General features: G+C 36.2%; 1 protein-coding gene across 1 annotated transcript in view; it reads right to left on the bottom strand.

Annotated features, from left to right (window-relative positions):
* Positions 1-27,883, bottom strand: part of TYR (tyrosinase) — a 110,142-nt gene that overhangs the window by 44,666 nt on the left and 37,593 nt on the right. Inside the window, exon 3 of the mRNA XM_067751813.1 lies at positions 6,276-6,423. Coding sequence (XP_067607914.1) covers positions 6,276-6,423 — 148 coding nt within the window. The remainder of the gene's footprint in view (positions 1-6,275; positions 6,424-27,883) is intronic.

Genomic DNA, 27,883 nt, shown 5'->3' with positions numbered 1-27,883 from the left:
GAATATAAAAGATTATATAAAAGATCATATATTAATTTCTGAACACGAAGAAACATACCATAATACTTAAATGATGATTAAAACTGCAAAAAATATTTGTAATGTTTATGACAAAAAAGGTCAACTAAAAATTTATGAGGGGCCTATATAATTCAATAATAAAAAGACAAATTAACCTAATATAAAATAGCAAAGAATGTAAATAGACATTTTAAAAAAAAGTATAATTAATCTATAACATGCCTAGGAAACAAAAATACAAATAAATATTTTTCTACTTTTCAGAGTTAAAAAGATTAATACATTTGATGACATCTAGTGCAAATGAGGGTACAGGGTGACAACACACTTTCATTCTCTATTTCTGGAAATGTAGCAAACACAATCATTTTTGGAAGGCAGTTTGGAAATATCAACAAATTTTAAATGTATTTAACCTCTCACCTTTCAATTCCAATGTGAAAAATCTATTCTTTAGCTATACTCACAAATGTTCACAATTATATATATATATACATATATATATATATACACATAATATAAACACACACAAACATACACACACATATATATATAGTTTAAAAAAGAAAAGATAGAAAAAAAAGAATCAAAATGCCTGGGGCTTCCCTGGTGGCGCAGTAGTTGAGAATCTGACTGCTGATGCAGGGGACACGGGTTTGTGGCCCGGTCCGGGAAGATCCCACATGCCCTGCAGTGGCTAGGCCCATGAGCCATGGCCGCTGAGCCTGCGCGTCTGAAGCCTGTGCTCCACAACGGGAGAGGCCATAACAGTGAGAGGCCCAGGTACCGCAAAAAAAAAAAAAAAAGCCTGTTAACTAGTGACTAAATGATCACTAAAGAATGGTGCAGTCATACAATGGAAGTCTTTTTTAAAAAAATATTTATTGACTCATTTAAAGATAAACAATGACTATCTTTATTAACACTGCATGTTAATAACATCTTAATGTTATAATGAAATTAGTGCTCATCTGGTGGAGCCCCTAAAGTCTGTCTTAAAGTGCCAGTATGTTCCAGGATATGAGGAGCCAATGAAGGATGAAATTTGGAAAGTGAATTTTATTTGACCTGGTTTATAATACCTAAGTTTGGAAAATAAGTTATAAAATTTGTTAAAAACCTTAAAATATTCTCAATTTTGATGGCCTTACTGACTTGGCTTACTTACTTACTGACTTTTTATTTATTTATTTATTTACTTACTTACTTACTGACTTACTGACTGATAATATTGCTTATGGCCCTTGCCTACAATATAAAGGATTTTTTTTTCTTACTTTTTAGACAGCAGATATTTTCTGTCTAACTAGAATAATTTCCTGAGCTTTTTGTTGCCTGTATTATACTCTTGACTGTTTAAGAAAGAAAAAAAGAGCAAAGGTTTCTTGTTCCTCACTTATAAAAGCACTAAGGTTCTTTACAATCCTGTTACCTTCTTTTCTTTTAACTTTAAAATGTTTTATTGACACTTTCATTAAAAATATCATGAAATATATGATATTGGCACTCATAATCCTACTTAATCGTGTCCAAGTTTCCTCTGACAACTTCTTTGATTTTGCCTTGCCCAAATCAGATCCTAAATATAAAAAAAAGTGACATAAATCTTGTATAATATCTTTTAAATAACCTTTGTGATTTCTGGAAAATTACAAAGGTTTGTTATTTCACCTTACAAAGAGAGAGATGCTAGAAATACTTAGGTTCATTTATTAGTTACTATTGATGAGTAACATGGGAAGAGTACTCAAATAAGAAGAGCTACTCAGCCTTCCCTCGGTTAAATTTGTATAAGTAAATTGTCGTTAATTTTTTTCTAAATTGTATGCTTTATGACAAGTTCTTAGAGATTCATCAGTTCCCTCACTGTCCATTCACATTTCTATTTATCAGAGTCCTGATGGTGCACTATCTGATATTAGGCAACAACAGTATAGTGTTACCAGTCATAATTTCAGTTATTTAAAAATGTTAAGTAGGTCACAACCATACTTATCTTTCTTTTTAAGACTTTTTTAAAAGAGATGTTTTAGGCTTACAACAAAATTAAAGGAAGATACAGAGATTTCCTAATATCCCCTTCCCCCCACATGCATAACCTCCCCCTTATCATCATCCCCCAGCAGAATGGTGCATTTGTTATAACTGATGAACCTACAATGTCATATCATAGTCACCTAAAATCCATAGGTTACCTTAGGGTTCACTACCGGTGTTATACATTCTATGCGTTTCGACAAATGTATAATGACATATCCATCATTATGCCATCATACAGTTTTTTCACTGCCCTAAAAATTCTTTGTGTTCTGCCTATTCATTCCTCATGCCCTCAACCTTGACAACTGATCATTTTATAAAGTCCACAGTTTTGCTTTTACCAGAATGTTATATAGTTGGAACCATACAATATATAACGTTTTCAGATTGGCTTCTCTTACTTAGTAATATATATTTAAGTTTTTTCCATGTTTTTTCATGGCTTGATAGCTCACTTCTTTTTAGTACTAAATACTATCCCATTGTCTGGATGTACCACCATTTATTTATCCACTTACATACTGAAGGACGTTTTGCTTGCCTCCAAGTTTTGGAAATTATAAAGTTGTTATACACATCCATGTGCAGGGTTTTGTGTGGACATATATTTTCAACTCCTTTGTGTAAATACCAAGGAGCATGATTACTGGATCGTATGGTAAGAATATGTTTAGTTTTATAAGAAGCTGCCACACTGTCTTCCAAGTTGGTTGCGGTTTGCATTTCCACCAGCAATGAATGAGAGTTCTTGTAGCTCCACATCTTCACCAGCATCTGATGTTGTCAGGTGCTTCCAGTTTGGGCCATTCTTATATAATTTAAGCTCTTCCTTCTCTGGATTCACATACCTCTTACACTTCTGTTATAGACAGTGCTACATTGCTATGTTGGGTTTTTTTTTCCCTTTTCTATCTTTTTTGAAGGACTATAAGCCTCTGGAGGTCATTCATACCAATAAATTAAAAAGGCATGGTACCTGGCATGGGATCTAGAATATAGAAGAAACTTAAAATGTTTGATGAATGAATAAATTTTTAATGAAAATGATTTATCCTCAGTCTAAGAGCAATCAGAAGGAAAACTTGTCTTTGCATTTTCCAAGGAATTCTCCACAGTGGTTAAGAACATGGCTCTGTAGTAAGACTGCATTGTTTAACTCTCAACTCCACACTTTACTGGCTGTGTAATCTTGGGACAGTTACTGAACTTCTCCATCTCTCTTTTTTAATCTAGAACATTACAGACTTGTTGGTGTGGATTAAATAAAATAAAACTTGTAAAGAGTTTATAACAGTGCCTAGCACATAGTAAAAACTAAATACATATTATATTTTAAAATCATTGTATTAGATCCATTCTCTGATTTTTCCTTTTTTTTACTTAAAAGTGGTAGAGATAACTGTAATTACTTTATGTCTTTATTTGCCCAACAATGGCACATTTTGGTGGTGAGCTAACTGGCCACTGAGGCATATTTCCTTATTTTGGACCCTAAGCTTCATTTTCTTCTTCAGTTCATACTTTGAGCTTGTGCCTGGTTTCAATGAGGTAAGAGTTATGTTCTCAATCCTTGATTATCCATTCTTGTCTTGTAGGCCTGCTGCTCTTCAGGGCTCAGTTCATATATCATCTTTTTTATGTAGCTTTCCAAGAATGTCTCCTATGACTGCGTGAATTATAATGTACTATAGTTGTTTACTTGTTTGTATTTCCCACTAGACTAAGCTTTTTCAAGCCAGTGATCTTGTCTCATTATTCTGTTTAATCAGTGCCTAAAACAAGGTCTAATGGTCTAGACCTTGCTAAATCTAAAACATGCTAAATCTTAAAACATGTTTATAGCATTGAATGATTTGTGTTTTACAAGACTTGCAAAAAGTTTTTTTTAGTTAAAATGATTTCTCTGCAGTTTCCTTTGTAGCTATGATAAATGTAACTTGCTAAGGTTGTTTTCAATCATTTATTCATTTGATAGAAATATATTACACATCTACTAATTACAAGCTAAAGAAAACATTGTGAGAAAAGCAAATAGAATTCAAGGCGTGGGTCCCACCATTAAGTAGCTCAGAGATTAGTCATAGAGACAAAGCACAAATAATCAGTAAGGAAAGCACATAATCAATAAGAACGATATAAATGATGTGTCCAAAATAAGAAGTAGAGAGAGAAAGTGATGTGAGTTAACAGATGGGAGCAGCGGCATGCCGGCCATTATTTTAACAACCAGCTCTCTCAGAGTGAAAGCCCTGATTTGTAGCACTTGCCAGTTTCCTGATGTAAACACTCCTACCAATACTGGTTTCAAGCTACAGCCTGAGGTCACTGAATGCAAAGTTGGGAAAATATGTACATAATTCAATCTTGCTAGCCAATTTGGGCTGGCTCCAATACACCCTTAGATGAGAGAAATGATTTTAGATAGGCATGGTCATTCTTCATGGAAGAGCTAACAATTGAAACTAGTCTTGAAGATTGTATAGAAATTAGATAAGTCAAGGAAAATATGTTCCAGATTTGGAGACTGGTAAGTGCAATGCATAGAAGCAACAATGAATGTGGAATATTCAGGCAAATGTACTCAGCACATAGTAGGTGCTCAATAAATATATTTGTGAATAACTGAACAGCAGCGAAAAGACCATCTGATTGAAGAAATGCATCTCTATTAAGAAGAGACTTGAGAGGAAAGCTCAGATGCCACAGTACTTTGTGGCAATCCGCAGGCCTCTATCCTTCTTTATAATGATGCTTTTTCCTCCCTCTCCATCCCCAGAATCTTCATCAGCTTGCCTACAAGGGCTGAATGAGAAACTACTTTGACATTTGCTTATTATTTTTGAGTTACTTTAATAATCATGCAGGTATCTAATAGTAAGATAGGATTAACAGAGAATTCTAAGAAAGAGAAAATTTTAATTTTCAAAGGTGGGAGAGTGGCTTCTAAAAGCTGTATATCTTCATAATAGCTTTATCTCTATTTAAAAAAAATGCCTCCAGACATTGAATTCAGTTATAGCATTTTCTATAAATATAGATATAGGTGGGCTAGATAAAGATCAACCTCTTTCTCTTACCTGGCATATAAATATGGAATTCACTGGTTTGGCAGGGGTCAGGAAACTTTCTCTGTAAAGGGCCAGGAACTAAATCTTTTCTATTTTGTGCACTATATGGTCTTGGTTCAACTTGGCCATTGTAGTGTGAAAGCAGCCATAGACAATATGTAGATGAATGATTGTGGTTGTGTTCTAATAAAACTTTATTTACAAATAAGGTAGGAGACAGATTTGGCCTATAAGCCATAGTTTGCATATTCCTTGTCTGGGGCATCAAGGTATCTAGGAAATCTAGCTTCTTTAAAGTTCATGGGATGGCACTAAAGATCAAAAAAATGCCAAAAATTCACAAAGACAATATGATATAAAAATGACTCAGTAAACAGAGTTCAGTCTATCTGTTCTGGTAAGATGTTTTCCCCCACAATCTTCCTCCCTCCTTGATGTATAGTTTTGGTGGTTTTGATGTTATATTGTTATCATAATTTTGGTGCTTATATACTTTCTTAAAAACTAATTTCTAAATAAAACTTGACTTGGGATATTATTTAATTCTTATAATATTAGAGTTGCCAAGAAGGCAATAAAAACCTGCCTAATAATCTTCCAGGCTAATAGTCACTTAGTTATTTGATATTATGTCCCTGTTCCTGAAACATGAGTGAGGTAGAGATGGTGATAACTTCTTCAGCCATTCATCCATTGATGGACCCTTATGTTGTTCCCATATCTTGGGTATTGTAGATAGTGCTGCTATGAAAATGGGGGTGTCCTTTACAAGTTAGCGGTTTTGTTTCCTTTGGATATATTCCCAGAATTGGAATTGCCAGATCATTTGGCAGTTTTATTTTTAATTTTTTGAGAATCCTCTATGTTGTTTTCCATAGTGGCTATACCAGTTTACAATTTCACCAATAGCGCACAAGGATTCCCTTTTCTGCACATCCAGGACAGCATTTATCTCTTGTTTTTTTTGATGATGGCCATTCTAACAAGCATGAGGTACTATCTCATTTTGGTTTTAAGTTGTGCTTCCCTAATGACTAGTGATGGTGTGCGTACCTTTATGTGCCTGTTGGCTTTTTGTATATCTTCGTGCCATCCACTACATTTAAAACAAATAAGCACATAATTTATGAAAAAGTGCTAACCAACCTGTCAACAAATGCATGATGAAGAAGGAAAATGGGATCGTTGGCAGATCCCGGTACTTGGGACATCGTTCCATTCATGTAGATGTGCAAGGCATTGTGCATACTGCTTTGGGAGGCATCTGCTATCCCAGTAAGCGGACTAGCAAATCCTGTTGACAAAAAGAAAATTGAAAAAAAAAAATAGTTTGTCTTAATGATTTAAAATCTAAATGATTTTCTCATTTGGTTTACAACTACAATTGAAAGCCTGATTCAAAGTAATAAAATCAACCATAAAATTCATTCTGTATTGGGATTCTGTACATTCTAGATGCCCAGTGAGTATTTAATAAATCTTTGTAGAGTTGAATGGTGTCAATCTGGTCACAATGGACTGATTAACCAATGGAATAGGCTAAGCCAGTCTGTGTTCCATTCTGTTGCTTCTGCCTATTATTCCTCCTTTAGATCCTGAAAAGTAGTAAAACCTTTTTATAATAATCAACACAGTCACTCTCACTTCAGTCTGTAACAGCACGTAGAAACAGATCTTTCCAGCCTTTATGTGTTCCCTTGCTTTCCAGTTCTGGTGGTTACTTTTCATTTTTTTTTCTGGTTCCAGAGAAAACATGAAATTTGTGACTTTTGACATTACAATTCATCTTCAACTGTCTAGAGGACATCAGGTAATGTGTTTTATTTTGCAAAATATTTATTTCAAAGTTAAGCAGGACTCCATTAAATGGCTCCATTCATTGCAAAAGGAATAGTAATTATAGTAAGAATTATTATTTTCTGAATGTTAATTGAGCTATTGCTTTTTGTGACATAAGTCCTTCAGCCTTTATAGCAACTCTGTTGATTAGAAAGTATCCCCATTGAAAAAAAGAGAAAACTGAGGCTCAGACAAGTTCTGAGTTTCCCAAGCCTACACAGGTCATGGTTGAGTTGGGATTTTAACCCATATTAATTAGACTTCAACATCTGACCTCTTGATATTTTGTGTTCTCTCCCACATACTCCCAGGGAAGAGGTAGAGTATGATATCATTTCACAGTCCATTCAGGGAAAACACAAAACATAAGTAGAACTCAGATTCAGAGCCAGACAAAGAAGTAGGAGTAACTGAGTTAAACGGTAAGTAGGAGTCAAGTTGAGGGACTATGGCCAAGGACATGCTGAATTTCAAAATTCAGAAATATAAGAAAACAGAAACTGTAAGATTATAATTTTTTTAAAAAGGTAGGATAGAAACAGTGCAGGCATTAGGGCATGGGCAGAGGAAATCTAGCTGCATTTCATACAATTAGGATGATTTTGTTGTCAACTTCATTTTTAAAGTGCAGCTCTTCACTTTTCCATTTGAAGCTTTGTGCTCTCCCACCATTGTGGCTCATAGTATTTCTGCCGCCTCAGCGGACGATTTTTTTTCCCTCCTTTTGAGCTTTATGTACTCATTCTCTGAAACCATACCAAGCCCCATTCCCTCTGGAACCACAGCCCAAGAACATACACTTATCTCCCCTCTGAAATCTCTTGTCTATGAAAACTTTTATGATTGTATATACATGGCACTTACTATGTTCAGGAATTTTTCTAAAAGCTTAACATGATTAATTTCATGTAATCTTCACAATGATTCTACAGCTTATCTTCATAATCTCCATTATACAGATTTGGATAAAGCAGTTTAGAGAGCTTAAGTAACTTGTCTAAGATTAAAAAGATTAAGATTAAAAATAAGAGAAGGCTGGAACACCAGTGTGTTTTATTCCAGAGCTTAAGCTCTTGAATGAACTGGTGTACTGTCTTTCTTATTAGCAATAAGTCATATCATGGAGGGAAAAGGTCTGTAGAACAATGGTCTTTAAGCTTTTATCCTTGAGTAGCACCAAATGAAAGTTTTAAAACCAAGTTTTATGTATGCTCTCACATATTTTTAAGTAGATTCTAAGTTGCTTTAATCATAATTGTATATAGTTTCAGAGGACAAAAGTTCAGTGATAGATGTTGCAAATAGTATAAGTTTTAAAATAAAAATGTATTATCACTTTATAAAAATGTATGCACATTAAATGATTTGATATTTACCCTCATCCATATCAAAAGTACCTACACAAACTCTTCTATTATAGGCTAAAATTTTATAGGATTTTCTTTTTCACTTGATCTCATGTTTTTATTCTATTTTCTTACAAAATTATACCTAAATGTTGTATGTTATTCTTGAAATGTATTTTTAAAAAACTCATCAGCCTATCATACTTTTCTACAACAAAATAGGTATAAAAATTAAAATTACTTTTTAAAAATTTCATGGGACCAATATAATCTGGATTGTTATCATTATAGTTTTTAGTAATACACAATTTATTGGAATGACATAAACATTAAATATTTTACAAAATAAGCTATTAAATATAGAAGTAAAATTTTATTGAAAATTTATTTCTTAATAATATTTGTGAAAGATTGTAATTAAAAATTATTGCATGCATCCATGGATGAATATTACTCATTGATAGAAAAGATAAGGCTCAGCATATTTTCTATTCTAAATTTTAAAAATGAAATCACAGTCCTGAGAAACTTTATTCTCATAAAAAACTAGATGGTAATGAAACGATTTTTGTAGGAATTTCACTTAATTACTTGAACTCCTTTTTAAGTTATATATGCCAAAAATGACGTAACTGATTCAGCATCAAAATAATCTGATCCATCAGTGACAACACAATCAAGAAGTCTTTGCTGAAAGCAATCTTCTAATTTATGGATCTATTTACAAAGGACCCAAATTTCAAGACATTTGCTACCTAGTCATTAAAGTCATTCACTTCAGCGACAATGGCACCAATATTTTGAGTTCTCCACTGCTTTGGTACCCTGTAAGTTTTTACCCCTTCTGTGCATGCTTAGTGATGAGAATGGATCCAGTTTAGGTGAGAGGTATGACTTTCTTCTGAAAAGTCGAAGGGAGATTGTGAAAGGGGAGGTGGTAAAGAAGAACATTCAGGAGGCTTCTCATTCAGATTCATTTTAGAAAACAACAGATGGGAGGAAGATCTGGAAATAAATTTCTTTAAAACTCTCTGTGCCATGTACCCTTTAGAGAGTCTTAGTGAACCTATAGTAGTATCTATCCCAATTTGAAGATACTGCTGTACAGAAAAGATTTTTAGAGCTAAGCAACCTGGGTTTAAATTCTGTGTTACTTAGTGAAAGTATTACCTTTGTCAAGTTATATTTTGTGAGTCTCAGTTCTTCATTGGTAAGAGAGGGAATAATTAATGCCCATCTCTCATAGTCTGATGAGGATTTTTTTGATAACAGGTGTGATGCATCTAGTATAGAATCTGGCACAAAATGAGTGCTTCCTGAGTAATAGCTATCATTTCTCTAAGCTTGTTGCATTTGATAAATGGGTGCCTATCATGAGAGCTGCTAGCCAAGAAGACGGAACCCTCCCACTGCAGAAAAGCCTCTTTTGCCACAAACCTCCATCACCAGGGTCCATCCTAGTACCAGACACTTCTCTCCTCCTGAACTCCATTTCTCTGCAGAAACCTGCCTGCTGCTTGCCCTCAGCCAACAATAGATGGTTCGGGGTGATTCTGGAAACTAGAATTGCTATTCTAAGAGTGTTTTCAGCAGGGCTGGAGTTTCTTTACTCACTTCTTTTGCTAACTTTCCAGATGTTGCACCTAGGAAAGTCTCCAATGTTATTATGAAGGATATGTGAATGAGAAGCCCATGGGGGAGAGACCTTCATGATGGCAGAGGAGTGAGATGTGGAGATCGCCTTCCTCCCAACAAATACATCAGAAATACATCTACATGTGAAACAACACCTACAGAACAAGCACTGAACGCTGGCAGAAGACCTCAGACTTCCCAAAAGGCAAGAGACTCCCCACATACCTGGGTATGGCAAAAGAAAAAAGAAAAAACAGAGACAAAAGGATAGGGACGGGACCTGCACCAGTGGGAGGGAGCTGTGAAGGAGGAAAGGTTTCCACACACTAGGAAGCCCCTTCACTGGCGGAGACGGGGGGTGGTAGGAGGGAAGCTTCAGAGCCACAGAGGAGAGCGCAGCAACAGGGGTGCAGAGGGCAGAGTGGAGAGATTCCCACACAAAGGATCAGTGCTGACCCGCACTCACCAGCCCGAGAGGCTTGTCTGCTCACCTGCCGGGGTGAGTCTAGACTGGGAGCTGAGGCTCAGGCTTCGGAGGTCAGATTCCAGGGAGAGGACTGGGGTTGGCTGCGTAAACACAGCCAGAAGGGGGCTAGTGTGCCACAACTAGCCAGAAGGGAGTCCGGGAAAAAGTCTGGAGCTGTCGAAGAGGCAAGAGACCATTGTTTGGGGTGCGCGATGAGAGGGGATTAAGAGTGCCACCTAAATGAGCTCCAGAGATGGGCATGAGACGCTAAGGCTACTGCTGCCGCCACCAAGAAGCCTGTGTGCAATCACAGGTCACTATCCACACCACCCCTCCTGGGACCCTGTGCAGCCTGCCACTGCCAGGGTCCCATGACCCAGGGACAACTTCCCTGGGAGAACACACGGCACGCCTCAGGCTGGTGCAATGTCACGCCGGCCTCTAACGCCGCAGGCTCACCCCACATTCCATACCCCTCCCTCCGCCCCGCCTGAGCGAGCCAGAGTCCCCTAATCTGCTACTCCTTTAACCCGGTCCTGTCTGGGTGAAGAACAGACACCCTCAGGTGACCTACACACAGAGACAGGGCCAAATCCAAAGCTGAACCCCGGGAGCTGTGCGAACAAAGAAGAGAAAGGGAAATCTCTCCCATCAGCCTCAGGAGCAGCGGATTAAATCTCCACAATCAACTTGATGTACCCTGCATCGGTGGAATACCTGAATAGACAACGAATCATCCCAAAATTGAGATGGTGGACTTTGGAAACAACAATATATACATTTTTATCCTTTTTCTCTTGTTGTGAGTGTGTATGTGTATGCTTTGCATGATTTTGTCTATATAGCTTTGGTTTTACCATATTACCTATGGTTCTGTCTGTCCATTTTCTTTTTATTTTTTAGGTATCATTTTTAGTGCTTATTATCATTCGTGGATTTGTGTTTTGGTTTGGTTGCTCTCTTCTTTCCTTTTTCTTTTTTTCCTCTTTTTAAATTACTTTTAATTTTTTATTCTTAATAATTATTTTTTATTTTCATAACTTTATTTTATTTTATTTTTGCCTTTCTTTCTTTCATTTTTCTCCCTTTTCTTCTGAGCCGTGTGGCTGACAGGTCCTTGGTGCTTCAGCTGGCTGTCAGGCCTGTGCCTCTGAGGTGGAAGAGCTGAGTTTAGGACATTGGTCAACCACAGACCTCCCAACTCCACGTAATATTAAACAGCGAAAACTCTCCCAGAGATCTCCATCTCAACGTTAAGACCCAGCTCCACTCAATGACAAGCAAGCTACAGTGCTGGACACCCTATGCCAAACAATTAGCAAGATAGGAACACAACCCCACCTATTAGCAGAGAGGATGCCTAAAATCATAATAAGTCACAGACACCCCAAAACACAACACCGGGCGTGGTCCTGCCCACCAGAAAGACAAGATCCAGTGTCATCCTCCAGGACACAGGCACTAGTCCCCTCCACCATGAAGCCTACAAAACCCACTGAACAAACCTTAGCCACTGGGGGCAGACACCAAAAACAACGGGAGCTACAAACCTGCAGCCTGCGAAAAGGAGAACCCAAATACAGTAAGTTAAGCAAAATGAAAAGACAGAGAAATACACAGCAGTTGAAAGAGCAAGCTAAAAACCCACCAGACCAAACAAATGAAGAGGAAATAGGCAGTCTACCTGAAAAAGAATTCACAGTGATAATAGGAAAGATGATCCAAAATCTTAAAAATAGAATGGAGAAAATACAAGAAACGTTTAACAAGGACCTAGAAGAACTAAAGAGCAAACAAGCAATGATGAACAACACAATAAATGAAATTTTAAAATTCTCTAGAAGGAATCAACAGCAGAATAACTGAGGCAGAAGAACGGATAAGTGACCTGGAAGATAAATGAGTGGAAATAACTACTGCAGAGCAGAATAAAGAAAAGAGAATGAAAAGAATTGAGGACAGTCTCAGAGACCTCAGGGACAACATTAAATGCACCAACATTCAAACTATTGGGGTTCCAGAAGAAGAAGAGAAAAAGAAAGGGACTGAGAAAATATTTGAAGAGATTATAGATGAAAACTTCCCTAATACGGGAAAGGAAATAGTTAATCAAGTCCAGGAAGTGCAGAGAGTCCCATACAGGGTAAACTCAAGGAGAAACACACCAAAACACTTACCAATCAAACTATCAGAAATTAAATACAAAGAAAAAATATTAAAAGCAGTAAAGGAGAAACAACAAATAACATACAAGGGAATCCCCATTAGGTTAACAGCTGATCTTTCAGCAGAAACTCTGCAAGCCAAAAGGGAGTAGCAGAATATATTTAAAGTGGTGAAAGGACAAAACCTACAACCAAGATTCCTCTACCCAGTAAGGTTCTCATTCAGATTTGACAGAGAAATTGAAACATTTACAGACAAGCAAAAGCTAAGAGAATTCAGCACCACTAAACCAGCTTTACAACAAATGCTAAAGGAACTTCTCTAGGCAAGAAACACAGGAGAAGGAAAAGACTTACAATAACAAACTCAAAACAATTAAGAAAATGGTAATAGGAACATACATATCAATAATTACCTTAAATGTAAATGGATTAAATACTCCAACCAAAAGACATAGACTGGCTGAATGGATACAAAAACAAGAGCCATATATATGCTATCTACAAGAGACCCACTTCAGACCTAGGGACACATACAGACTGAAGGTGAGGGGATGGAAAAAAATACTCCATGCAAACAGAAATCAAAAGAAAGCTGGAGTAGCAATTCTCAGGCAAAACAGACTTCAAAATAAACAGTACAACAAGAGACAAATAAGGACACTACATAATGATCAAGGGAGCAATCCAAGAAGAAGATATAACAATTGTATATATTTATGCACCCAACATAGGGGCACCTCAATACATACGGTAAATGCTAACAGCCATAAAAGGGGAAATCAACAATAACACAATCATAGTAGGGGACTTTAACACCCACTTTCACCAATGGACAGACCAAACAAATTGAAAATAAATAAGGAAACACAAGCTTTAAATGATACATTAAACAAGATGGACTCAATTGATATTTATAGGACTTTCCATCCAAAATCAACAGAATACACTTTCTTCTCAAGTGCCCATGGAACATTCTCCAGTATAGATCGTACTTTGGGTAACAAAACAAGCCTTGATAAATTTAAGAAAATTGAAATCATATCAAGTATCTTTCCTGACCACAGTGCTATGATACTAGATATCAATTACAGGAAAAAATGTGTAAATAATACAGATACAAGGAGGCTAAACAATACACTACTTAATAACCAACAGATCACTGAAGAAATCAAAGAGCTAATAAAAAAAATACCTAAAAACAAATGACAATGAAAACACAATGAACAAAAACCTATGGGACACAGCAAAAGCGGTTCTAAGAGGGAAGTTTATAGCAATATAATCCTACCTCAAGAAACAAGAAACGTCTCAAATAAACAACCTAAACTTACGCCTAAAGCAATTAGAGAAGGAAGAACAAAAATACCCCAAAGTTAGCAGAAGGAAGGAAATCATAATGAGTAGATCAGCAATATATGAAGAAGAAATGAAGGAAACAATAGCAAAGATCAGTAAAATTAAAACCTGGTTTTTGAGAAGATAAACAAAATTGATAAACCATTAGCCAGACTCATCAAGAAGAAAAGGGAGAAGACTCAAATCAATAGAATTAGAAATGAAAAAGAAGTAACAACTGACACTGCAGAAATACAAAGGATCATGAGAGATTACTACAAGCAACTATATGCCAATAAAATGGACAACCTGGAAGAAATGGACAAATTCTGAGAAAAGCACAACCTTCCAACACCGAACCAGGAAGAAATAGAAAATATAAGCAGAGCAATCACAAGCCCTGAAATTAAGACTGTGATTAAAAATCTTCCAACAAACAAAAGCCCAGGACCAGATGGCTTCACAGGTGAATTCTATCAAACATTTAGAGAAGAGTTAACACCTATCCTTCTCAAACTCTTCCAAAATATAGCAGAGGGAGGAACACTCCCAAATTCATTCTACGAGGCCACCATCACCCTGATACCAAAACCAGACAAAGAGGTCACAAAGAAAGAAAGCTACAGGCCAATATCACTGATGAATATAGACGCAAAAGTCCTGAACAAAATATTATGAAACACGATCCGACAGCACATTAAAAGGATCATACACCGGGATCAAGTGGGTTTTTTCCCAGGAATGCAAGGATTCTTCAATATATGCAAATCAATCAATGTGATACACCATATTAACAAATTGAAGGATTAAAAGCCATATGATCATCTCAATAGATGCAGAAAAAGCTTTCGACAAAATTCAACATCCATTTATGATAAAAAAAAACCTCCAGAAAGTAGGCAGAGAGGGAACTTACCTCAACATAAAAAAGGCCATGTATGACAAACCCACAGCCAACATCATTTTCAATTGTGGAAAACTGAAACCATTTCCACTAAGATCAGGAACAAGACAAGGTTGCCCACACTCACCACTATTATTTAACATAGTTTTGTAAATTTTAGCCACAGCAATCTGAGAAGAAAAAAAAATAAAAGGAATCCAAATCAGAAAAGAAGATGTAAAGCTGTCACTGTTTGCAGATGACATGATACTATATATAGAGAATCCTAAAGACGCTACCAGAAAACTACTAGTGCTAATCAATGCATTTGGTAAAGTAGCAAGATACAAAATTAATGCACAGAAATCTCTTGCATTCCTATACACTAAGGATGAAAAACCTGAAAGAGAAATTAAGGAAACACTCCCATTTACCATTGCAACAAAAAGATAAAATACCTAGGAATAAACCTACCTAAGGAGACAAAAGACCTGTATGCAGAAAACTGTAAGGTACTAATGAAAGAAATTAAAGATGATTGGAACAGATGGAGAGATATACCATGTTCCTGGATTGGAAGAATCAACATTGTGAAAATGACTATACTACCCAAAGCAATCTACAGATTCATTGCAATCTCTATCAATGTACCAATGGCATTTTTCACAAAACTAGAACAAAAAATTTCACAATTTGTATGGAAACACAAAAGACCCCGAATAGCCAAAGCAATCTTGAGAAAAAAACGGAGCTGGAGGAATCAGGCTCCCAGACTTCAGACTATATACTACAAAGCTACAGGAATCAAGACAGTATGGTACTGGCACAGAAACAGACATATAGATCAATGGAACAGCATAGAAAGCCCAGAGATAAACCCACACACATATGGTCACCTTATCTTTGATAAAGGAGGCAAGAATATACAATGGAGAAAAGACAGCCTCTTCAATAAGTGGTGCTGGGAAAACTGGATAGGTACATGTAAAAGAATGAAATTAGAACACTGTCTAACACCATACACAAAAATAAACTTAAAATGGATTGAAGACTTAAATGTAAGGCCAGACACTATAAAACTCTTAGAGGAAAACATAGGCAGAACACTCTATGACATAAATCACAGCAAGATCCCTTTTGACCCATCTCCTAGAGAAATGGAAATAAAAATAAACAAATGGGACCTAATGAAACTTCAAATCTTTTGCACAGCAGAGGAAACCATAAACAAGACAAAAAGACAACCCTCAGAATGGGAGGAAATATTTGCAAATGGAGCAACTGACAAAGCACTAATCTCCAAAATATATAAGCAGCTCATGCAGCTCAATATCAGAATAAAAAACAACCCAATCCAAAAATGGGCAGAATAGCTAAATAGACATTTCTCCAAAGAAGATATACAGATTGCCAACAAACACATGAAAGGATGTTCAACATCACTAATCATTAGGGAAATGCAAATCAAAACCACAATGAGGTATCATCTCACACCAGTCAGAATGGCCATCATCAAAAAATCTACACACAATAAATGCTGGAGAGGGTGTGGAGAAAAGGGAACCCTCTTGCACTGTTGGTGGGAATGTAAATTGATACAGCCACTATGGAGAACAGTATGGAGGTTCCTTAAAAAACTAAAAATAGAGCTACCATATGACCCAGCAATCCCACTACTGGGCATATATCCTGAGAAAACCATAATTCAAAAGGAGTTATGTACCACAATGATACTTCCAGCTCTATTTACAATAGCCAGGACATGGAAGCAACCTAAGTGTCCATTGACAGATGAATGGATAAAGAAGATGTCATGCATATACACAATGGAATATTTCTCAGCCATCAAAAGAAAGGAAACTGAGTTATTTGTAGTGAGGTGGATGGACCTAGAGTCTGTCATACAGAGTGATTATGTCAGAAAGAGAAAAACAAATACCATACGCTAACAGATATATATGGAATCTTAAAACAAATTTTGGTTATGAAGAACCTAGGGGCGGGACAGAAATAAAGACGCAGATGTAGAGAATGGACTTGAGGACACGGGGAGGGGGAAGGGTAAGCTGGGACAAAGTGAGAGAGTGGCATGCACATATATACACTACCAAATGTAAAATAGCTAGCTAGTGGGAAGCAGCCACATAGCACAGGGAGATCAGCTTGGTGCTTTGCGACCACCTAGAGGGTGGGATATGGAGGGTGGGAGGGAGACACAAGAGGGAGGAGATATGGAGATATATGTATATGAATAACTGATTGACTTTGTTATAAAGCAGAAACTAGCATACCATTGTAAAGCAATTATACTCCAATAAAGATGTTAAAAAAAAAAAAAGCGCATGGGGTTTGTCAGAACACATTGTGTTATGTGCTCAGAAATAGTTCAAGGGTACATGTTGGACAAATAGCCGACCTCTTTGTGATGTACCAGATTGTTAATATAGACAATCTGATTATATTAACAATTTTTAATCAACTATGTATATCTTGACTCTTAAAATAGACTGGAAATGCCTCAGAAGCAGAGACCAAAGACTTTGCTTTGGTTTTCCATAGTCAAAAACAGAGCCTTGCATATCTTTGTATTTAATCGAAAAGTAAATATAAAATACTTCTCGATGTGCTATATATACATATATATATACATATATATATATACATACATACATACAATGGAATACTATCCAGCCATAAAAAAGGAATGAAATTTTGCCATTTGCAGCAACATGGATGTACTCCGAGGGCATAATGCTAAGTGAAATAAGTCAGACAGAGAAAGCCAAATACTGTATGATATCACTTATATGTGGAATCTAAAACAAATACAAGCTAGTGAATATAACAAGGAAGATATAGAGAACAAACTAGTGGTTACCAGTGGGGAGAGGGGAGGAGGGAGGGGCAGCGTAGGGGTAGTGGAATAAGTGGTACAAACTATTAGGTATAAAATAAGCTACAAGGATATATTTTACAACATGGGGAATAAAGCCAATATTTTATAATAACTATAAATGGAGGATTACCTTTAAAAGTTGTGAATCACTATATTGTACACTTGTAACTTATATAATATGGCACAGAAAATATACTTCAATTTTTAAAAAAGGATTGAAAAAAATACTTCTCAATCCTTCACTAATACCGTGCTATAAAGCTTGCGAGTAGGAAAGGTAACATTTCTTTCCATAAAATCTACAAGGGACCTTTAAAGAGCTCTACTCTCTGCTTGTTAAGTGACAAAATAAAGAAAATGTCATGGATGTGAATAATATAAAAATGTGAATAAATTATTTTCTATTTTACTTCTTCACACAATTCAATTTTTGGCTGGTAAACCACCTTGAAAAAATAGAAATGATTACATCAACATCAGTAGTCTCTCTTGCTGAGATTTTATTCCCTTTTGGAAGCACAAGTGAAAAGGAAATTCTAGGCACAAATAATAATAATTTATACATCAAACTTTTCAAATGTCTTTCAGTACATGATCTCATTTGAATCCCAGGGCTACTTGTGATATGAATATTATCATTGTCCTAATTTTACAGTGAGAAGACTTAAGTTTATAGAAGTTAAAAAACACACCTAAATTCAAGCTAGAAACTGAGGCAATCTAGGAATTGACCATGGCTCTGATTGATTTAAAATCCCATACTCTTTTCTGTACACTGGAGTGGGGTAGTGTTTATACTGACTTGCTGACACATCTTGGAAACCTCCTTTTATTATGCACTGTGAAATGAATTTAGTGACTTGCTATTTTCATCCATTGAATATCAGCAAGGCGCAGAATGCATTATTGGGTCTGTCTTGTCCAAGGATTCCCCACAGATGGAAAGTCTAATAAGCCAGCAGGGACCTTGTTAGCAGTTACAGATGCCAAAATGGCTCAGAGTTCTTTGTGAAGGGCAGTGACAGTTGCCCAAATTACCCTGTGTTATGCCTTCAAGTCTGTGTGCTACATTCCTATGGGAAATTAATAAACAGTTTCAGGCTGATGATAAAAATAGGAAACTTCAACTTGTCCCTCCATTTCTTTTCCTCTTTCATTTCTTACCAATAGCACTCTGGAGACTTTTTGTATTTGTTTGTTTGTCTGTTTTTAATATTGATGCCTATCTCTGACTCCTGGAGATTCAAATTTAATTGGTACAGAATGTGGCTCAGGCACTTGGAATTTTAAAAACACCTCAGGTGATTCTACTGTGCAACCAGGGTTGAAATTCACTGATGTAGGCAAAACTGCTCTCTATCTCTAAACTTGAACTTGCACTTTAAAAACTTTACCTCTGAATATATTATTTCCTTCACCTGAAATGTTCTCCTCCTATATTCTGACAGTCTAAAAATGCTTCTTTCTTTAAAATTCCACATCATGAACTTCTGCCTTGAAATGTTTTCCTATTGATAACTGCTCCAGCGTGTACCCTTGAAAATGATGTTTAAAAACATTGAGCAACTACTACATGGCAGGCATTGGGTAGGCACTTTCACATATATCATCTTTTTAAATTCAGAATACTCCTTTCTAGGAAACAGGGCTATATAGTTGTTGCACATTATCATGCCTGTTGGAGTTTGAAATGTGAAAAAGTACATGGTTAAATCTTCAGAACAGAGTACATTTATTTGATTTAATTTTAAGTGCAACTGTAACTTATTTTAACATTTCATAGAGTTTCAGGGACATAATTGGAGAAAAGAAACCTAAAAGAAGATAGAAAAATGTACATTGATGCATCTAAAGATTGAAGAGAAGGAACTGTTAGGCCGCCTGGCTATATTCCCTCTCCTAATGTGCAACTTTATTCTGGAACTATGAAGCGCATATCCTCACAAAGTTACACACAATGATTTTATGAGGTTGTATTTAATGGCTGAGTACTTCTTAAAAGCTTGTAATTTAAGCTACTTGCAGCAGAAATATAATATTGCAGATCAAAAAAGATCCTTGGATCTAAGCAAGTCCCTAGGTGTAATGGAAGCCTTAACTTTCACTCCACCTTCAAGGTCTCCCAAATGAAGTGCTAGCTCTACAGCCACAGATGTAATTAATTAGCATTTATGTTTATTAGAAAATACTTTTAACTTGACTCAGGAAATTCCTTCAACTACTGGGAACAAAGCAATGAAGCAAATACTGCAGTGGGTGATCATTTCTTGTCATATAATTACTAGATGACATATAATCACAAATGCTCCACAAATTACATGGTTTTCAAAAGTGCAGTCCCAGAGCCTGTAAATTTGTTAGAAATGCAAATACTCTAGCCCTACCAAAAACTACTGAATCAGAAAGTCACTGAGATTCATCATTTGTGTTAACAAGTCTTCCAGGTGATTCTAACTAAAGTTTGCATTAGAGAATCACTGCTCTAACTGTTTTCATTGTTTGCCCAAAGACAATGGTGAATTAGTCAAAATTATAGTCATCTCCATAAACTCAATGAAAAAAAGAACAGAATTATTTCATGTGTTATCACTTGAAATTGTTTATTATTTTAAACATCAGACTAATTTCTCCTCTTGGTAACATCAATGTTTGTGTGTGTGTTTGTGTGTATAAAGAACATGATGTGTAATTACATGTTAAATACACAGTATATACATGATTTACACCATCCAGTGATTTCTTTCAACATTTCTTAAATCTTATTTCCAGTTTATAAACACATCTGTAAAGTGATCTTACACATTCAGAATAATGGTCCATTCTTCATTTAAAATTTGTCTGAAACTTGTTTTTTTTTTTTTTGGTCTGGTACGCGGGCCTCTCACTGTTGCGGCCTCTCCCATTGCGGAGCACAGGCTCCGGACGCGCAGGCTCAGCGGCCATGGCTCACGGGCCCAGCCGCTCCTCGGCATGTGGGATCTTCCCGGACCGGGGCACGAACCCGTGTTCCCTGCATCGGCAGGCGGACTCTCAACAACTACGCCACCAGGGAATCCCTGAAACTTGTTTTAAGGTAAAACTTTATAATGGCTTTCTATATTCTAAGATTAGATTTGGGCATTTGGGAAGAGTCAGGAGTCAAAGCAGAGTCATTTAGTTCACTAAATTGCAGACTGAACCAAGCAAAGATCTTTAAAGACAAAGTGTTATTCACGCTATATTCTCTTCCCTGCTCTTACTTATGACTGAATTGATAGTACTTGCTACAGTTGGTATATTTCACTAGGTGTGCTAAATCTTTGATAATATATTAATATTAATGCTAACTATTTTTGAAGCAAAAGTAGGGTCACCAACCATCTTAGTCCCTGTTTGCCCCAGACTGTTCTGATTTTAGCACTGAAAGCCATGGGTCCTAGGTAGAGCCAGCTTCATAAGCATGCAACTGAGTGTTCCCCCCCCCATACCTGCCCATATGTGGTTTAGTGCTTTGCTGTTGCTATCTTGAAAATTTTAATAGTTTTTGAACAAGCTGTTTCATGTTTTCATTTTGCTCTAGACGCTGAAAATTATATAGTTCATCCTAGTTCTGGGAAACTCCATAGTCCTGGGCAAACAAGGATGGTTAGTCACCCTGCAAAAATTCTATATAACATCCCTTCATTGGCTTGATTTGATAGGGCATTTCTATCATACACAAGTCTATTAAATCATTTAAATGTGTCCTACAAGCTCATTCATGTCTTTGCTTTTTAATTAGACAAGGTCATTTAATGATATTTTCATATGCAAGTCACAGATTGTCTCTATATCCATAATTTTCCATAATGAATATTATAACATATTTGCACTACATGTTATGTTTCACAAAGCACTTTCTGGCACATTTTTTCATTTGACATTCCCAGTAGTGTACTAGCAAAATATTAACCAGATCTCAGAGGGAAAATGGGGTTGGTTGTGGAGAATATGTTGATTTGTAGCATCTGTCAATTTCCATAGTGTAAATATTCCCATGATTATTAATTTCAAATGCCAACTTGTTGTCATTGAGTAAAGGGTTGGGAAAAGACACTGTCAACTCTCAGAGCAGATATGTGTCAGCACCCCTTTGGATGTTCCTCACATAAAGCAGATAGAATAAATATCAACATGCTTATACTACAAATAAAGATACTAAAATTGGGAATCTAAATGACATTAAAAGTCACATGTCTTCTGAGTGGCTAATTCCAAAACTGTATCAATCATCTCATTCCAAATCCCATGTTTTTCCCCTTTTGCCATTCTGTTTTTCTTATCTCTCATGTCTATAAATTTGTATATAGTGGTTATTGCTGTGAATGTATAAGAGCTCACATATGCATGGATTAAAAAAATTAACATCAAATAAAGTTAGCTACAGGGAAGCATAATCAGTAAAGAGTCTACTTAAATTAAGGGTAATTATTTTTTAAATGCTTGATTAAAATCACTTGAAAATATGTTTAAATTTTTCACAGGTGTGTTTGCATTGTCAACCTTCAATTTCAAATATGGTATTCCCTATGCTAACAGATTACAAAGCTTCAACTTCACAGTTTAATTATAAATGGAAATATGATTCATACATTTTCTTATTTCTCTTTGTTACAACTTAATTATCACTTGGCAACAAAGATTACTGCTATTACTACACTCTCAACTCTTGCATAGTAGGCATTAGGCTGTTTTATTACATCCTTACAGAACTTAATCCTCATAGTAACTCTGTAAAGAGGATACAATTAAAGCAATTTTCAGCTGGTGAAACTAATGCTCAGAAAGGCTAGCAGGTTTATCCAATGTCATTCAACTGGTAGGTGGTGAAGCCAAGATTCGGGCTAATTATCTACCAATTTCTGCTCTCAATCATTCTGTTACACTCTCTTAGCTGGTGTAGAGCTATTAATTGTACTAAAATATAAAATCAATAAGATGACAACAGATCTTCTTTTCTAACTACAACAACACCCTTGTTTCCCTTAATTGTTTTTATGAAAAGAGATGAAAAAATACTGAGGCATCTTATCCAGCCCAGCTTTCTATAATATATTCTTTCAGGGTAGAGAAGGCCCTTAATATTATGGAGGTTCCCACTCTCCATCTTCTTTTGGATGAGTACCTTATAAGCTTCCTATCACAGGACTTCAAATGCATAAAGTCAGCAGGATCAATCAGATTCCTGTCATAAAACACAGAGAAGGTTGAAATTCTTTGGTAATGCCCCCAATACATAAGGCCAGAGGTTTACCCAATGTTTGTCTCTGTCAAATTCCCTTACTGAATGTCAAAAGTTTGTAGAATATAGATATAATTGCATCTCAAAGTTTACTTTTATGAGTCTTCTAAGTAGAAAGTACTATCCTTTTGTTACACTTTGGATATCAGCTCAATTTAGGACTAATGCTTTTCTGAAATATTTTTATCCACTGGAGGTCTCAAATACTGGTCTACTCCATTGTTTAGAATTTGGTTTCTTTATGGAGCTAGAAAATTAGACTATGCATTGATATGCAAGACAGTGACTTTATTATTTAATGAAAATTTTCCATTACAAAGACTGTTCTAAGTCATTTACAGATATCTGTAAAGATCATGTAATCTTTATAACAACACATGAGGTAGGTATTGTGATTACGCTCACTTTGCAAATGAAGGTTAAAGTGACCAAAAGTCATCCAGTTAGTAAGTGACAGTATCAGGATTTTAACCCAGGTAATCTGACTGTTAACCACTACTCTCTGTTTCCTCTGAAACTTTCTCTATTTGGAAGACTTGAGGACATGACAGACCCTGGTGATCTAATTTTTCTACCTATTAGCTGTGTGACCTTGTCAAGTTACTTAAATTCTCTGAATCTCAGTTCCTTCATCCATGGGTATAAGAATAAATATGTTATAAGATATTTGAGAGGAGTAATTTTTGTAACATCTTTATTGGAGTATAATTGTTTTACAATGGTGTGTTAGTTTCTGCTTTGTAACAAAGTGAATCAGCTATACATATACATATATCCCCATATCTCCTCCCTCTTACTTCTCCTTCCCACCCTCCCTATCCCTGCCCCAGGTGGTCGCAAAGAACTAAGCTGATCTCCCTGTGCTATGCAGCTGCTTCCCACTAGCTGTCTGTTTTACATTTGGTAGTGTATATATGTCCATGCCACTCTCTCACTTCGTCCCAGCTTACCCTTCCTCCTCCCCGTGTCCTCAAGTCCATTCTCTACATTTGTGTCTTTATTCCTGTCCTGCCCCTAGGTTTTTCAGAAACTTTTTTTTTTTTTTTAGATTCCATATATATGTGTTAGCATACAGTATTTGTTTTTCTCTTTCTGACTTACTTCACTCTGTATGACAGGCTCTAGGTCCATTCACCTCACTACAAATAACTCAATTTCCATTCTTTTTATGGCTCAGTAATATTCCATTGTATATATGTGCCACATCTTCTTTATCCATTCATCTGTTGATGGACACTTAGGTTGCTTCCATGTCCTGGCTATTGTAAATAGAGCTACAATGAACATTGTGGTACATGACTCTTTTTGAATGGTGGTTTTCTCAGGGAATATGCCCAGGAGTGGGATTGCTGGGTCGTATGGTAGCTCTATTTTTAGTTTTTTAAGGAACCTCCATACTGTTCTCCATAGTGACTGTATCAATTTACATTGCCACCAACAGTGTAACAGGGTTCCCTTTTCTCCATACCCTCTCCATCATTTATTGTTTGTAAATTTTTTGACGATGGTCATTCTGACCGGTGTGAGGTGATACCACATTGTGGTTTTGATTTGCATTTCCCTAATGATTAGTGATGCTGAGCATCCTTTCATGTGTTTGTTGGAAGTCCATATATCTTCTTTGGAGAAATGTCTATTTAGGTCTTCTGCCCATTTTTTGGATTGGGATATATGACAATCCCACAGCCAACATTGTGCTCAATGGTGAAAAACTGAAACCATTTCCTCTAAGAGCAGGAAGAAGACAAGGTTCCCCACTCTCACCACTATTATTCAACATAGTTTTGGAAGTTTTAGCTACAGCAATCAGAGAAGAAAAAGGAACAAAAGGAATCCAAGACATATGGGAACATATGTTTATGTATGACTGATTCACTTTGTTATAAAGCAGAAACTAACACACCATTGTAAAGCAATTATACCCCAATAAAGATGTTAAAAAAGTAAATAAATAAAATAAAATAAAATAAAATAGAAAAAAAAAAAAAAGGAATCCAAATCAGAAAAGAAGAAGTAAAACTGTCACTGTCTGCAGGTGACATGATACTATACATAGAGAATCCTGAAGATGCCACCAGAAAACTACTCTAATCAATGAATTTGGTAAAGTAGCAGGATACAAAATTAATGCACAGAAATCTCTTGCATTCCTATACACTAAGGATAAAAAACCTGAAAGAGAAATTAAGGAAACACTCCCATTTACCATTGCAACAAAAAGAAAAAGATACCTAGGCATAAACCTACCTAAGGAGACAAAATACCTGTATGCAGAAAATTATAAGACACTGATGAAAGAAATTAAAGACAATACAAACAGATGGAGAGATATACCATGTTCTTGGACTGGGAGAATCAACATTGTGAAATGACTCTACTACCCAAAGCAATATACAGATTCAATGCAATCCCTATCAATCTACCAATGGCATTTTTCACAGAACTAGAAAAAATTTCACAATTTGTATGGAAACACAAAAGACCCCAAATAGCCAAAGCAATCTTGAGAAAGAAAAACAGAGCTGGAGGAATCAGGCTCCCAGGTTTCAGACTACACTACGAAGCTACAGGAATCAAGACAGTATGGTACTGGCACAAAAACAGAAAGATAGATCAATGGAACAGGATAGAAAGCCCAGAAATAAACCCACACACATATGGTCACCTTATCTTTGATAAAGGAGGCAAGAATATACAATGGAGAAAAGACAGCCTCGTCAATAAGTGGTGCTGGGAAAACTGGACAGTTACATGTAAAAGAATGAAATTAGGACACTCCCAACACCATACACAAAAATAAACTCAAAATGGATTAAAGACCTAAATGTCAGGCCAGACACTATCAAACTCTTAAAGGAAAACATAGGTAGAACACTCTATGACATAAATCACAGCAAGATCCTTTTTGACCCACCTCCTAGAGAAATGGAAATAAAAATAAACAAATGGGACCTAACGAAACATAAAAGCTTTTGCACAGCAAAGGAAACCATAAACAAGATGAAAAGACAACCCACAGAATGGGAGAAAATATTTGCTAAGAAGCAACTAACAAAGGATTAATCTCCAAAATATACAAGAAGCTCATGCAGCTGAATATCAAAGAGAGGAGTAATTCAGAAAATGGATGTGGCAAGTTTTTAGGAACTGAAAAAGTAGGGCTATATTGATGTCAGCAGTTGTTTTTAATTACAGGGAATCTCTGGGAATTTGCAAGACTATTTTACTCGGAAATTGGAAAGAATTTGTGCTTTTCCCCTTTTTCTTCTTTTGACTTTGCCTGACCTATTCCAACTCATTCTTGTGGATAACAGATCCTCAGAGTTTCTCTGACAATAAACACTCGGTTAGGTCCCTCTACTTAATAACACTTATAATTCCCTCTTTTTAATCATTTATTTCCTTTAGATATTAATTACTTGTTCATGGTCCAGTTCTTAATTAGACTGTAAATTCCAAGAGAGAAAGATCTGCATCATATTCACTAGTTATTCCTAGTATATTGCAAAGTGCCTGCACACAGTAGATGCTTTATAAAAGTTTGTTCAATAAATAATTATGGAATATTTATTTCTCTTTCTAAGACATGTAACTCCAGTTGCTAGCGCAATTTTAAAATCAATTAAACTAAAATTTTTTGGAACATGCCCTTAATGTTCCAATGTTTATGACTGAGTAAAATGGATCATGGCCCTGAATCTGGTTCTTGTGTTTTTATTTAATAGGTGATTCTCTCAATATTCTCCTGATGGAGTAATTAATTACATATAGAGAAAGCCCTGAACAGCTTGTATGAAAAATAGTTATGGTGTTGCTCAGCATAAAGGAGATGAAAATAGATGTTAGGAGAGAAGAGATAGGCAATTCTTCATTCAAACAAAGCATGTTAATGGAAATAATCATTCACCCATAAATCAAGGAATATATTTTGGGAGGTGTCATTGGAAAGAAGAATATGGAATGGCTAAGGAAAACAGAATTTCTTTTTCATACTTGGTGTATGCTTTTTCATACTTGGTGGAAAATGAGACAAACAGGGAAAATATTATAGGAAAGAAAACAATGGCAAGTGAGAGAAAATCAGTAATTTTTCTTAGCCAAGAATAGAGGCTTCAATGTAAGTGAAGCATCCTAGCCGAAAACTAAAACTCCCAGCAATCATTGGATCCTAGAGGGGGAAAAAAATTGAAAAGTCTCAAACAGAAAGAGCTAACATACTTCCATTTAATATGTTCACAAAACCCATATCCTCAAACTCCTTTATGCATAACCAAACTGATATTTAGATGTGGCCCTGTTAATGAATCGTAGACAGTAGAATGTGGGCAGAGGTAAATGGACCACCTCCAGGCTTGACCTGTATATTTCTCCTGTAGGACCCTCCAAACACTCTCTTCTCTTGTCTCCCAGAAGATGCAGAAGATCCATCAGAGAGCTGGGGGATAGTGGAGTCACTAAAAATACCATGTGAGAGGCCACTCACCAACCATTAACATCCAAACTGGACTTGGTGTGAGCAAGAAATGAACCAATTTTTATTAGGTTAGGCCACTAGATTTGGGGGTTTGCTTGTTACAGCATCTATATCTTGTCAGTATGGACCATTATAGAAAAGCACCCTAGTTTGAGTTGCTTATAAACAACAGAAATCTATTTCTCACAGTTCTGGAGGCTGGAAGTCTGAGAAAAGGGTGCTAACGTGGTCAGATTCCAGAGAGGGTCCTCTTGCAGGTTGCAAACTGCTGAATTCTGGTTGTATCCTCACATGGTAGAGATCAGAGAAGGGGGCAAGCTCTGTTGTGACTCTTATAATAGCACTAGTCCAATTTATGAGCGCTCCACCCTCGTGACCTCATCTAATCCTACCATCACATTGGGGAAGAAGTAGGTTTCAACATATGAATTTGGAGGGAACACAAACATTTA

Source organism: Pseudorca crassidens, chromosome 9 (genome assembly GCF_039906515.1).
Source record: "Pseudorca crassidens isolate mPseCra1 chromosome 9, mPseCra1.hap1, whole genome shotgun sequence".
NCBI classification, from domain to species: domain Eukaryota; kingdom Metazoa; phylum Chordata; class Mammalia; order Artiodactyla; family Delphinidae; genus Pseudorca; species Pseudorca crassidens.
This window is presented reverse-complemented; position numbering and strand designations above follow the sequence as displayed.